Genomic DNA, 15843 nt, shown 5'->3' with positions numbered 1-15843 from the left:
TATATTTTTTAACATCTGCTGTTTATTATATGCAACTAGAAAGAAATCATGTAGAATGTTGCAAGGTTTTATTACAATGCATCAGGAGCAAGATCTCATCTTAGATTACTATACTCTCATCTTTTAGTTCGAAATACGAAATGTACATTATACTAATTGTAGGATGTTGATGATGACAAATAATTGTTTGTCTTTTGTGATGCAACGTGTGGCCAATTATAAAAGCATACCAGATGATTGTCCAGTAGCAGAGGGAAAAATTCTTATACATTTGGACTTATCTAGACAATGAGACCATTAAAATAATATGAGGGACCGCCACTAGGTCTGCGCTGATCACTAGTAATTAGTTTTTTTCTGTCCTGCATTATATGACTACACTAAACCAAGCTGTAACTGCGCGAACTCCGTGGCTTGCAGATGCAGCACTGACGCCACTGAATAGCTCGCATTACTTGTGACCAGAGACAGATATCAGTATCATTATCATTTCAAAAACTTTTTGGTACTTTTAGCTACATTTCATTCCCAACAATGTATTGTCTAAAACGGATCTAACAGTAAGCTACCCGCTACATAACTTTTTCACTACAAGATTTGTAAATCAAGTGCACAATGTTGACAAATAGCATCGTTTCACAATGACTGTTAAGAAATATGGAAAGATAAATGATTAAATACGAAGCTAAGATGTTACACTACCACGTGTACAAAAATCAGATTTTTTAGCCACATACTTTCTTCAAAATCGGTTGGGAAGCGTTACGAAACTAAGAAATCACGTGAAACAAAAAGTAGACTTTTTCTTTTTTCATGATGTAAGTAACACTTTTAAGGAAAAAATTAGTTCATGAAACGATGTGGCGAAGTCTTATATACAGCTAAGAATTTTTAAAACATGAAAATCGGAGAAGTGGATTTTCCCCCATTTCGCCGTCCCGGCTCGACGCGGCGCACAATGTGAATGCACTACTCGTCGGCCTGAGCTGGCTAGGCACGAGCCGAGCCAGTACGCGTGATCCCCGCCCGGCCCGGCGCGGCCTGTCCGGCACGGCCCGGCCCGGCTGGCAGTGTGAATGCAGCCTTATTGTAAGGCACACATGCACTCACAGTCCCCCCCCCCCCCCCCCCCCAGAGAGAGAGAGAGAGAGAGAGAGAGAGAGAGAGAGAGAGAGAGAGAGAGAGAGAGAGAGAGAGAGAGACCAAAACCTTTAGAGTCAAAATTATAGATGACTGAGGGTCCCAAACTGAGTAGTTTAGAGATCCGGAATCAGAGGTAAGAAATAAATGTTCATGTAATCATGAATAAGTGATGTGTGGAAGTCACGTGTTTGTAAACTGCTTACATTGACATACAATTGCCTGCTGCATTGAGGTTGGTGATGCAACCTTTAAAAGCAATGAACATTCATCTCTGATGTGTTCACAGTGGAGTTTAGTACTGTTTATAATTCATAAGTGATTATTGAAGATGGGAGATGAGTTATTACAAGAACTTGCTATCATACCTGTGATGTAATGATTATAAAGCATCCGCCTTGATTGCAAATAGAAACTGGATGTTGATCTAGGTTTTGGCACAGATAACAATGCCTTCTTCGGAACACACTAAAACCACAAACTGCCTAAAGATGCATGGTCCAACATTAATACAGAATGCCCAAAAGTGCAAAAGACTCGCATAAAATGTGAAATAAATGGTACGTGTGTACCATGTCAATAGCTGTACTTAGCTCAAATGCCATGGTACACACGTACCATTTATTTCACATTTTATGGAAGTCTTTTGCACTTTTGGGCATTATGTATTAATGTTGGACCATGTCTCTTTAGGCAGTTTGTAGTTTTAGTGTGTTCTGAAGAAGGCGTGGTTATCCGCGCCAAAACCTAGGTCAAATCCGGTTTCTATTTGCAGTTGAGGCGGATTCTTTATAATCATTAAATTATTCACAATTGCTGATGCACTGCAATGTTAAAAGTTCTCAGATACCTGTAATGGATGATGCAACATGATGTTGTGCTCAGAAAGCTGAACCAAAATGTTTTGCTGTAGGCATTGGAAGAAATTTTATCACCACGGATAGAAGTTTATGGTAAATTGTAGTTTTAGCAATAAAAAGCTGTGTGAGGTTCTCAGCAAAGAATTGCTTACATATTAGAGTGTAAGAAGATGGTGTTGGATTGTATAGGAGAAGATTTATCGATAAACACTTGGCATCTTTCCTATATGAAAAGCACACTATGCAGAATAACATACAGAGAGTACTGGTTGAACATCATAAGCATTTTGCCCCTATTTCAGATCTGTGGGCTGGTTGCTATAAAGTGCAAGTGGTCTAAGATCAATAAAGAACTAAATATTCATAACTGACCATTTATCTCAAAGTGCTAAAAGTTATGGACAATATATAAAGCGTTTCTATAGTCAACGTAATTGTCTTGAGAGCTACAGCAACTGTTGAGATAATTAAGATAATTACATTTTTTGCTCCGTCTCATTTGCATGTTTAACCAGATTACATGTTTCAATCACTCTGGATCATCTTCAGATCTAAAACAAGTTGAAACTAAATATGTACCACCTAATATTTTATATTAAGTAGAAAAGACAAGAACTGTACATAAACGTAGAATTTATCTAAGTAGTTGTGTCAGCAGCCCATCTTGTCTGCTCAGAACTACGTATCAGAGTACTGTGTTTTGCAACTGTGGTCAGTGTTTTAAATATGTATATGTTGAATGTGGGGAAGGGGGGGGGGGAGGAATGTGGTGAGACTGATAGGGAGAGGGGAAAGGAAGCAGGGAGGGGGTTAACAAGAGAGGTAGTGCTAAAATTATAGAAGTATAATTATCTAAAAATTCTCATTGAAACACTAATAATGTAGAACGAGTGTGTAAAATGTGAACAGCATAAAATAGCAAAATTATAAATGGAACAAAGGGGAACTGTGAGCATGCTAAGACCAAAGTTGCAAAACACTGTACTCTGATACGTAATTCTGAGTAGCCAAGACAGGGTCTGACACAACTACTTAGGTAAATTCTGTGTTTGTGTACAATTGTTGTCTTCCCTATTATTGTAAAATAGGTACATGTTTAGTTTTACATTGTTTTAGATCTGAACATGATCTAGAATGATTGAAACATGTAAACGGATCAAAAATGTGCAACTGAGACAGAACAATAAATGATAATTTTCTTAGATACATAGAGGGTGTCCCTTTATTTTGAACACCTCAAATTACTTTTTTGACCAGAAGCAAAATTAGAAGTAAATGATGTTAACTGTCATGGGTCATTAACCAGTGTGATTGGCTTTCATGTTACTTTGGCCACAATGAAGATATGAATAGCAGTATGTCTTAATTAAATAGCATCTTATATTTTTATTTGCTAATCCATTTCCTGTCCTCAAGACCAGTTCAGAATTGTATCATGTATTCACGTAAACATAACCTCCAGCTTAATGAGAAACAGAAAGTGTGGTCTGTGTTACCCTTTTGTAGTACTGCAATCCATTATAGGCATAAAAAGAGGTAGAATATTCAAAGGTGCTCTAAGTGGTGACCATGGATAGTGATACACTGGTCCAGGCATTGGATGGAAGAATTCACCACTACTTCTAGTGTTGCCTGCTGATATGAATTACAAGCAAGCATGATACATTCCTGCAGGTTCTGTGGAATGGTTGGAATATCGCTTTGGACAACATCTTTCATGCATCTCCAATTCATGGTGTAAGTGTTCATGATAGGGACGCAACTGATAATTTGATGTACAATGGTGTTATGAATGCTAATCTTCTGTTGAAGCTGCCGTGTGTTCACGTGTAGATTCATTGCAACAGGAACAAGAACAGCAACTTCAGCAGCTTCATCTGTGCAAGTTCTACAGTGATTGTGATGCCTTAGGTTGAGGCTTTCCATTTCCTGAAACACCAGAAGAAGAAAAAACATCATCCATTGAGACAGTTGATTCTTGTCAGAATATAGGTGTCTCTAGAATTCCTCTAGCTGAGTTCCATTACACGTACCTTCAACTACAATAAAAGAAAAGTAATGAGGATGCATTTTTTAATTGTGGGCTGCCTTGACTGTACAAAATATTGTTTAAAAGTGCTACAGTACTGCACTATATGTACCTGTATTGTAAATCAGAAAACACTATTGCAATTATTGTTTTGCTAACTTTCATTCTCCATAGATGACTAGCAATTCTACCTTCTCTGCATTGGTGTGCACTGTACATGCTAAAACCTGTAACTTGAAGGCCATTGACTGAATAACCACTTTGCATTTTCCCTAATTTTCCATTGGTTTACTGTATACTGCAGCAGTTGGAAGAGTTACATTAATTCAGATTACGCATACTGTGTACTAGGACATGAGAAACAGTCAGTTTTGAGTTAACATTTTTAACAGTGGCATGTTTTTGTGTATGGTATACTGTAATACATTTTTGAACAGATCTTGAGGAGAGGAAGCAGATTACAATATAAAAATTACAGGGTGCTACTTAAAAAAGAAATGCTGCTATTTGTATCTTTGTAATGAACAAAATAGCAAAAAGGAAATTGGTCTAATTAATGTCCCCATGGTGGCTAAGCAACACAAATGGGGCTAATCTAAAAAGTAAGGTTTCCTATTTCCTTAAACATACAAAAAAACTTTTATTTTATGTAATATTAAAATCATTTTTTAAGCAGATGTGTCTAACCCTTTATCTTACCTGGGCCACATTGGAATAAGAGGAGTATTCTTGGGTTGCACATAATATACATAACACTAGAAAAAATAGACTAGAGAGAGAGAATAGCATCATGCAGCAGGAGGGTCATATCAAAAATATTTGATTTATCATAACTTTACATACACAGAATTTTTGTGTGATAGATGCTCACTTCTTTGGCCACTTTTAATACCTGCTTTGGGCCTCATGCAGTCCGCAGGCCATATGTTGGACACCCCTGTTTGAAAAGTTGTACCTTTATCTATTTTTCTACATAATTTTCATTTTGGTTGATGCAATGTTGTAGATGCTGTGACAGTTTTTGCATACCTTCCTCATACGAACTCACCACTGTGTCATCGAGAAGGCATGGAACCTTGTCTTTCATCATTGGAGGTGAATTGCCCTTCAGGTGGTAGTCACTGTGTGCCACATCCAGATTACAGGGTGGGTGGGTGATGGTTTTCCATTCAAACTTTAGCAAGAGAGTGACAGTTTGTCAGGTAATGTGTGGATGAGCACTGCTCAAAATTTTCTTCTCCATTTCTGGATTGCTTGTCTCATGTTTTTTGATGGTTTACAGTACCAGTCTGCATTTTTTGTTGTACCACCAGGCATAGTCTACTGATGGTATCCCCTTTTGATCTCAAAAGACTTTACTGGCAGACTGTGTTTGATTGAATTTTGTGAAGAACAACACCACTGATTGTCATTTGGTCTTATGTTTAAAGTGGAATGCTCAGGTTGGAGTTCCATTCTCAACAGCTATTGATTTGGAACTGAACATCCCAGTGGGATGCATGTATGCTTGTTTTGGTATGGGGGAAACCACCAATAACAAAAGTGTGGCCAACATTCTCTCTGCATCCCCAATGTTTTGAAGCCCTTTCCTTTGCGATTATTTGAGTAAGTCAGCCCTCTTCCTCTGCTTGTTCAGCTTGTGACAAGGTACTCATAATTACCCTTATAGACCATCAAAGAAAACCTGTGTAAGATACCATAAAGACACTCAAAACACTTTTGAACCCCGACATTCCACATACCTTTCGACCGTGCTGCTTAGAAATTGATGGGCTGAATCTAATCATTTAGCCAACAAGAGAATTTGTAGCTCGCTTGTAAAATGTACAGCAATCTGTTGTTCTAGGCAGTACATGAATTTTTAGTGGGGTTGCTATTTGGGAATTAGACGAATAATTTCTGATGTATGATTGCTGGCAAATGCTACTTGTGCTGAGTTATCGCAGTTATGGCAACTGTCATTTTGCAAGAAAGAGATACAATGTCATTGTCCACATTGAAATGGGAGAAATCTCATTGGCCAACAGTTTTAGATCATTGTCACCATGACTGAAAGACCCATTTTTAGATAAATAAAATTTATTTCCAATAGAAATTTTTTAACTTGATTAGATTATGGCCAATAGTTCTTCTCTTATGTCTAACCAGGCATTTGCATATTTTACACTACATTCATTACAACAAGCACAATACAAAATTAAATCTAATATAGACCCCAAAACTTAGAAATTATTGGGACATAAATAACATGGGGTGGGTGGGGGGGAATAAAAATAACACACAGTTTATATTTATACATCACAGGCCCAACAATAAAGGCAAATTACAGCCAGATGACCACAAACTAAGAGAAGAGGTGGAAGAATGGGAAGGGGGGGGGGGGGGGAGAGAGAGAGAGAGAGAGAGAGAGAGAGAGAGAGAGAGAGAGAGAAGACTAGAAGACTGTGACATGAAAGACTTATAAATGACGAGAGAAAGAAACATACCTGGGACAAAATGAGAGCATACATTTCACTGTTTCGACCGGGCGAAGCTGGCCAAATAAGTTAATTTTTGAGGGAAGACTTATGTCTCGAGAACACCGCAGACCCTCCTTTCCTTGTAGTCAGATTGTCATAAGGTTTCCTGATGTTTACAGTAAGTGTGATGCTATGCGTGACTTATACAAGCATGAATGTAATTTATCTGATCAGAGAACTCATTTCCAGACCTCTGTGGCCCCCCTTTTTATCTTTCTTCACCCAGTGTAATTTGTCAACTTTCTGGACAGAAACGAGGAAATGTACCTTGCATGCAACTCTCCATATGTCTGTGAAATTCAGTGCCATACAGGCTTTGTTCATAAATACTTTGGAAGGAACTGGCATTGATGCACTGCAGCATTTTCTGTCTAGTAGGGAAGTGATTAATGACAATTTGGAACACGCACTTACTGCTGCATTCTATTGTGATCATAATTTTGCTGTAATTCTGACAAGACTGTTTTTTTAGATCAAGGTTTCTGTTACTGCCCAGTGAACCTGTAGGATAGTACAAAGCAATGCACTAAAGAATTTTCATACTGTTTCTCAATATCATGTTTAGGATTTTGCTCATGATCATGCTCAAAGGCAGATCACCCTTTTTGCCACACTATGTGCAGGACTAAGTCATGTGATAGAGGACTTAGGGTCTTTATATAAGGACTTTATAAAAGAGGACCCTGTAGTGACAGTGGGTGGGGCATATGACATAGGTGGTGACTTGCAAAAGATAGCTTCCCCGACTCTTGGCACCAACATACACTTTGTTGATCTGTTCCGGCGTCATGATCCGCCACACCTTGATGGAGCTATTAGGCTAATCAGTGTGGGGTTAGGGATGGCACTGAGGGCAGCAAACTTGCTCATGTTTCTCTGGTGCCCGTTGGGACAATCAAGAGGTGGGGTTTCACTGGGCATGGCCTACATATAAACAGGACTGGGAAGGGAAGATCGGCACAACTGATTCATGAAAGTATAGGTTGTGGATCTCAGGCCACACATGGTCCAATACCTGTTGTCATGGGTAGGAAAAGTAAGTCTTTTTTTAGGATGAATCCAGACAACAGGTTCCCCTGCCAAAAGGATATCTCCAGCACTTTAAAACATACTGAAACACTCACTCACAAGACAGATTTCAACACTCTAAATATCACACATACCAGATGTCGCAAAGAAAAACAAACAATTGGAAAGAGTAACATGGGGCATTTCACAGACTTAACAATCCTCCATCAAAACATGCAATCAATAAAAAATAAAATACAACTATTCGAAGTTGAGCTCCAGTCTTTGAACTGCACAGTAGTTTATGTTACTGAGCACTTGTGTAGAGACAGAAATCCAACATGTAGTCTTATCATCTTATGAAAGGACAAACGTGCTGCAGAACTGCTTCAAGGGATGGAGGATCATGTATTTATATCTGAAAAGGAACACATTTCAAATCAAGACATGACCTCAGTACAGCAAGTGAAGACAAACACTTTGAAATATCAGCTATTGAAATAACAGGGCTTTGATACCACCAAGAAATTAATCATTTTGTGTGTGTATAGCTCTCCCAGTGGTAGTGTTGGCACTTTTTTCAATAAATTAACAGAATTTCTAGATAAAGTCTCAAGTACAAAGGTAAACATAATTCTGTATGGGGACATTAACATCAACACTAATATCATAAATGAATCCAGCAGCACCTTCTTAAATATCCTTAAAAGTTTTGCTATGTTCCTATTGGTCAATAGTGCAACAAGGGTTACTACAACGACTGCATCAGTAACTGACCATGTGACCACAAATATAGACAGGAAAAAATGTGATTTAGCTGTAAAAGATCTCAGACTATCAGACCATCCCTGTCAAATAACAACAGCAAAATCGGGCATCGGATCATTCCCTAAACTACAAGCCTAGAAACAACATCTATCAGAAATCAAAATAAAAGATTTTTCAAAGGAACTTGCAAAACAAAGCTATGATGAAGTGTATAGGGAAACCAATGTGAATATGAAATTCTCTAAATTTTCCACATTATTTACATTGAACTTTGAAAAGGCATTTCCAAAAGTATGCATGTCTACATCAACGTCTCACAAAAACAGATCAATAACCGCAGGTATTAAGAAGTCCTCCCACATTCTTACACCTCAGTTCCATGAAAAAGCTGCAATAATCCAGAATTCTTAAATTTCTATCATGGATACAAAAACATCTATAGGAAGGTGCTGATTGCTGCAAAAATGTCATTTAATTACAAAATAATATATAATGAAGAGAATAAAAGCAAATCAGTCTGGGATGTTATAAAAAAGGAAATGGGGAGAGGCAAAGGAACGCAGAATAACATACCGCTAAGGGAGGGGGCTAGGGTAATAAATGATCCACAACACTTAGCAAACTGCGTAAATGAATATTTTTCAAGAATTGCAGAGAAATTACAACAAAAATTCCCCCAAAGAAATATAACACATGTAAATAATGTTGCACTAAATACAGTGATGTAATTTCCAACCACAGAGAATGAAGCAAACTGTTCAAAAACTAAAAAATAAAGTCATTAGGCTTAGATGAAGTACCAATGTGTGTACTAAAACAATGCATAGAGATAATGCAAGGCCCCTTAACAAATGTAATAAATGAATCCTTTGCATCAGGGCCATTTCCGGAGCAGTTAAAACAGGCAAGAGTTGTACCTTTGCTTAAGAAAGGTAATGCACATGATGTAGAAAATTACCGGCCCATTACCATGCTGTCACCATTCTCAGAAATAATAGAAACAGTTATGAAAGGCAGATTAATGAATTACTTGAATAAATACAATATTTTAAACGAATCACAATTTGGTTTCCGAAGTGGCAAAAATACGGAGTCAGCCATAGTAGAGTTCACAAAGGTTTTACTTGATGCTCTTGACAAAGATGAGTGTGTCACAGGCATATTTTTGGATCTTTATAAGGCCTTTGATACAGTTGACCATAAGATTCTATTAAATAAATTAGAAGCATTTGGAATAAGAGGGGTAGCTAATGACTGGTTTTGATTATACCTAGCAGATAGGGTACAAAGAGTAGAGATAACACACACTACAAATAGATCTAAACATTTACTAAAACACTTATCAGAGCCAAAATACATTAATATATGAGTTCCGCAAGGTAGCATATTAGGACCAATAGTGTTCCTGATACACACCAATGACTTTGCCAGTAGTGTTACTCATGGTGAAAAAATTCTCTTCACTGATGACAGCAGTATTATGGTCACTGAGAAAATAAGAGAACTCATTGCAGAGAAAGCAAATGAAGCTCTCGAGGTAGTTTATGACTGGTCAATAAGCAATAAAATGAAATTGAATATAAAGAAAACTAATGGCATGAATTTCAGTTTGAAGAGGGAAAATGACAATGTTAAATTGAATGTAGATGGCACCTCTATTGACTGTGTAATACATGTAAAATTTCTAGGAATGAATATTGATTCTCAGTTGAAGTGGTGTGAACACACAAAGGAACTTGCAAACAGAATGTCATCAGCATTTTTATGCCCTTAGAATCCTATCATCAGTGTGTAACATGCAGTGTCTTTTAGTTACGTACTATTCATATGTACACTCAATTCTCGGCTATGCCATTCTCTTTTGCAGAACACGTGCACAAAATATGAACACAATTTTCAAACTACAGAAAAGAGCCATGAGAATCATAACCAAAAATGGTAGTCGAGCTCATTGTAAAGATGTGGTTAAAACACTGGGGATTTCAACTGCTCCGTGTGAATATATTTACCAGTCAGTTGTACACATCAAAAATAACATTGGTAATTACTGCACAAACAGTTCTGTCCATGATCATGGAAAAAGAGTTAGACTCAACTTACATTTGCTAAGAAAAAATAAACCTAAAACTCAAAACAGCATTTTTTACCAAGGAATAAAACTGTACAATAAATTACAAAAGAAGGTAAAGAAATTGCAAAAATACACTTATTTAAAAAGACAGCTAAGAAGTACCTGTTATGTGATACATTGAAGGATTACTTAGATAAAACAGAGTTGGGGTTCGGTTAAAAAACGTTATACAAAAAAATACACTACTGGCCATTAAAATTGCTACACCAAGAAGAAATGCAGATGATAAATGGCTATTCATTGGACAAATATATTATACTAGAACTGACATGCGATTACATTTTCACGCAATTTGGGTGCAGAGATCCTGAGAAATCAGTACCCATAACAACCACGTCTGGCCGTAATAACGGCCTTGATACACCTAGGCATTGAGTCAAATAGAGCTTGGATGGTGTGTACAGGTAGAGCTGCCCATGCAGCTTCAACACGATCCCACAGTTCATCAAGAGTAGTGACTGGCGTATTGTGATGAGCTGGTTGCTCAGCCACCATTGACCAGACGTTTTCAGTTGGTGAGATATCTGGAGGATGTGCTGGCCAGGGCAGCAGTCGAACATTTTCTGTATCCAGAAAGGCCCGTACAGGACCTGCAACATGCGGTCGTGCATTATCCTGCTGAAATGTAGGGTTTCGCAGGGATCGAATGAAGGGTAGAGCCACGGGTCTTAACACACCTGAAATGTAACATCCACTGTTCAAAGTGACGTCAATGCGAACAAGAGGTGACCGAGACGTCTAACCAGTGGCACCCCATACCATCACGCCAGGTGATATGCCAGTATGGCGATGACGAGTACCCGCTTCCAATGTGCGTTCACCGCAATGTCGCCAAACATGGATGCGACCATCATGATGCTGTCAACAGAACCTGGATTCATCCGAAAAAATGACGTTTTGCCATTCGTGCACCCATGTTCGTCATTGAGTACACCATCGCAGGCGCTCCTGCCTGTGATGCAGCGTCAAGGGTAACCGCAGCCATGGTCTTGAAGCAGATAGTCCATGCTGCTGCAAACGTTGTTGAACTGTTCGTGCAGATGGTTGTTGTCTTGCAAGCGTCCCCATCTGTTGACTCAGGGATCGAGACGTGGCTGCACGATCCGTTACAGCCATGTGGATAAAATGTCTGTCATCTCAACTGCTAGTGATACGAGGCCATTGGGATCCAGCACGGCATTACGTAATACCCTCCTGAACCCACCGATTCCATATTCTGCTAACAGTCATTGTATCTCTACCAACACGAGCAACGGTGTCGCGATACGATAAACCGCAATCGCGATAGGCTACAATCCACCCATTATCAAAGTCGGAAACGTGATGGTACGCATTTCTCCTCCTTACACGAGGCATCACAACAATGTTTCACCAGGCAACGCCGGTCAACTGCTGTTTGTGTATGAGAAATCGGTTGGAAACTTTCCTCATGTCAGCATGTTGTAGGTGTCGCCACCGGCGCCAACCTTGTGTGAATGCTCTGAAAAGCTAATCATTTGCATATCACAGCATCTTCTTCCTGTCAGTTAAATTTCGGGTCTGTAGCACATCATCTTCGTGGTGTAGCAATTTTAATATCCAGTAGAGTAATAGTAATGAGTATAAAATATCCAACATTCCACATAACAACTTCACACTGTTTTTTCCTTCTTTTTTCCTTTTCTAGAAAAACTTACCCCCAAGCTATGCATTGTACAATACTAACACCTCTTCCTCTTTCTGAGCTCAACACTTCACACATTATAGAGGGATGCTGACTCAGTTTTTCAGGATAGCAAATTGGAAGTTGTGGTACAGAAAATGGCCCAGAGATCACTAGTGTGTGTGTGTGTGTGTGTGTGTGTGTGTGTGTGTGTGTGTGTGTGTGGTGTTATGAAACAATGTGTGTGTGTATAGTGTGTGCAGTGACTGATAGTGAAATATGAGTGAACAGTGTGGCATTACATTATTGAATAAGTTATTTGTAAAAAAAGTATTGTATACCAGGAGTAAATCTAAGGATATCTCTAACTAGAAATTTGTAAATGTATGTTTATACAAATTAACTTATTTGACATGTCCTATATCCTTATAAAAAGAGATCTATGGATGAATAAAGCTGCTGCTGCTGCTGCTGCTGCTGCTACTACTACTACTACTACTACTACTACATCTGCCTTGTGCCCAGTGTTACACATGGCAAAGAAGATAGACACTTAGTTAGCTATGCTATTTTGTTGACACACTGCACACTAATTTAATCTTTTGAAGATGTTCTTACTTGTCGCTCCAATCCAATCCAATCCAATCCAATCCAATCCACTACCTTCCATTCCAGCAGCAGGTGTTCCAAGTTATTGATACCTTCAATAAGCTAGTTTTTTTAATGAGGTTATTTTGCGGTTAGTATTTTGGTGGTGATGAAGGGAAAAGGGGCCATATGCCACAGCACAGATTGGAATTCCAGCGTTTGCTTCGTATGTACATAGTCAAACCAGCATATTGTATTAATTCATATTTGCTTTTTGATAAGTGTGAATGAGTGAATTTCCATAGATTTAGAAATGATTTCTGTATTTGTGAATAATTTCTTTGTGTTATGATGTATCTACAGTAATTATTCATATGTTATAGCTGGAAAATCTGGTGCACCTTTGCAAGTGACATTTTAAAATTTTTTCCTTAAGTATTTCTTGATATTTGTGTAGGAGTAATGGCTGTGACTAAGTCATTCTCTTGTTAACCAACAATTATCACATTTCCCTTGGATGCTATCTTAATATCTTTTTATTTGTGTCATTTCTTAAATTCACTATTGAAATAGTTTTTCTCTTCAGGATGCTACACTTGATGAATTGAAGATAATCTGCTATGAAGAGCTTTGTAGTCTTACAGATGAAGCTTTAAAGTCAATTTTGGAAGGTTAGTAAGATATCTATATGAAAGTTTGTAAACAGTACTTGACTGTTGTTTTGCTGCTGTCACTGCATAAAGATACAATCTCTGCTTTAACATACCCTTCACTTTTGAAACACCCAAGAATCATATTGGTAGCACTTAATTTCACAATTCTTGTATTCAGAATATTAGTAAAGAGTTGTTAGTCTATAGATCTATTGATAATATCATTTTGTGAAGGTATTTTGCCAGAAATGAGACATAACATCTCATAATTGGCTTTTCTATTGGAATGTTGTCTTAGTTGAATATAATGATCTGACCTCATCCCAATCAATAATTTCTTCTATTGTTTGGCCACTGCAGAGAACATAGTAGAATTACACAATTTCATTGCAAAATTGTTTCATCCTAAAAATTTGATTAATTGATTAAATCAGTAGAGGCAGTATTGTTTTCTGCATTGAGTTGTTAAGCAGTGAAATTAGTAGTTATCAGTATTGTTTGAAATACACTGCCAGAAAAACTTTGGACACCCTTTTAAAGGTTTACAATTCGCTAGAGATTTATGGAGTACATAAAATTATTACATTTACAGATCAGTAGCACAAGTGGTTCTGAGGTACCCGGTATCGACCAGTGCCGAACATTCATATTAGTACGTGGTGTAGCCTCTACGGGTGACAATGCAGGTGCTAACTCTGGCATCCAGTCAGTCGTACAGATGGCAAATACTGTTGTGGAGTGTGTTATTCAAGCCTGCTTGACCAGGTCACGTAGTTCTGTAAGAGATGTCGGTTCATGAGTCGCAAGAGTCACTTCTCGTTCAATTATATCCCACTTATGTTGGACTTTGAGACAAGTCTGGAGATTGAGATGGCCAGGGAAGATCCTGCACATCTTGCAAAGCACATTGAGTTTCGTGGGCTGTGTGTGGGTGAGCATTATCCTGTTGGAACTACACATCACCTTCCTGTTAAAAGAGTGGCAAAAGAACGGGTCTAATAACATTCAGCATGTACCGAGCCCTGGTTAGTGTGCTGTGTGGATATCCATAGCCTTGTCCAGGGCCGTGAGAAAGTTAATGTGACCAGTGATACCAGCATCACTGCACAACTGACATAGCTTATCCAACTCGTGTGACAGTTCTGCAAGAGGACCACCCTCTGCTCGGAAGGCTACAATTTGACCCCATTCAAACTCGCTCAGTTGGCTGTAGAAAGCAAGAGTGCATTTCCGTGGGATGGTTGGCTGCTTGCTTCACATGCTTGCAACCTTCTGTTTGTCAGCATTCACTGTTAAAGGGTAGACACAGATGGCACTCTGGTAACTATGCCACTGTGCTGTCTGCAGGAGGACAATGTTGAAGCCGTTATCAGTACATCTACCATCCCTCAGGAGGCATATGCCGTCATCGGAATAAAATCGATGTCGTCTTTGCGGGTATACTTTTTTTCCCCAGCAGTGTATATAGAGGGGGAAAGTTTTGCAACTATGGAATAAGACCTGTGTCTATCTAAAAACAACTTCCTGAAAAACATATTGATCTCAGATTAGATGTGCACTAATTATTAGTGTTTTCAATCATTTTTATAGAATTACAGATTCAGTTCAGTACAGTAAACTAATAACATCAATAGAGACCATAAAATAATATCCATCCTGTGTTAATTTGTAGAAATGTCAAGCTAAATTTGGAGACAATGTGGTTCCTTTTTGTTTTTTGAGTAACTATGTATAGCGAAAGTTTATCAGTTTTCAAAGTTATTTTGCCAGTGGTTCACTGCAATCAGTTTCATGAAAGGACAGTAGTTTTGTCGTCTCATGTTGATAGCTACTGTGTGATGGGAAGTGATACAGTGCAGATGTTCTGAGGTAAGTCAGCTGTAACCAATTTTGAAAGAACTGGCTGACATATGTTGGGACCTGAGAAGCTGTAACGTATGTAATTTTAGTCAGCCACCAGCAAGAAAATTGTGTTGTGTGTAGAGAGGCAGAGTCCATATCGCTAGTGTGGCAAATGCCTCAGGTGATGTGTTCAATATATTTGCTATAGGAGATGTGTGAGGTTTAAACTTTGATTATTACCTGTTACCTGGTAATTGAACTTCATAGAATCTGGCAACATGTGTCACTCTAAGCTCACAATGGAAGCTATCTTCCTACTTCACTAGTAAGAGTGCGTCTGCGTTTGAAAGTTGTGAAGATTTTCGTAGGAATTACAGTGAGACTTTGTAATATTTGTCAGCCACCTTGCAGTTAAAAATTGTGAAAAATGTTTCTGGTTTGGTAGTAAATTGCAATGTGGCAGAAGTGAAACTTTTATGAAAATGAGATGAGATTTTTGTTTTTTATGGCACACAGAAAATTTATTTTGAAAAACAAACTTCGTTTTGTGTAACTTTTTTTTAAAGAGACTGTAGTATTGTTATAAGTTGTATGTACTTAGTTTTTGAAAGAATTGTAAATGGCTCAGCCATAGACTTCTTTTAAAAACAGACAATAGAAGCC

At 38.2% G+C, this 15843-nt stretch overlaps 1 protein-coding gene across 2 annotated transcripts in view; it reads left to right on the top strand.

Annotated features, from left to right (window-relative positions):
* Positions 1-15843, top strand: part of LOC126248973 (caspase activity and apoptosis inhibitor 1-like) — a 190931-nt gene that overhangs the window by 59539 nt on the left and 115549 nt on the right. For both annotated transcript variants that reach the window (XM_049950527.1, XM_049950528.1), the window contains one exon: positions 13272-13356. In XM_049950527.1, the coding sequence (XP_049806484.1) occupies positions 13272-13356 (85 nt within the window). The remainder of the gene's footprint in view (positions 1-13271; positions 13357-15843) is intronic.

Source organism: Schistocerca nitens, chromosome 3 (assembly GCF_023898315.1).
Source record: "Schistocerca nitens isolate TAMUIC-IGC-003100 chromosome 3, iqSchNite1.1, whole genome shotgun sequence".
In the NCBI taxonomy this organism is placed as follows: Eukaryota; Metazoa; Arthropoda; class Insecta; order Orthoptera; family Acrididae; genus Schistocerca; species Schistocerca nitens.
The sequence above is the reverse complement of the archived record's forward strand: the minus strand, read 5'-3'. Positions and strand labels throughout refer to the sequence as shown.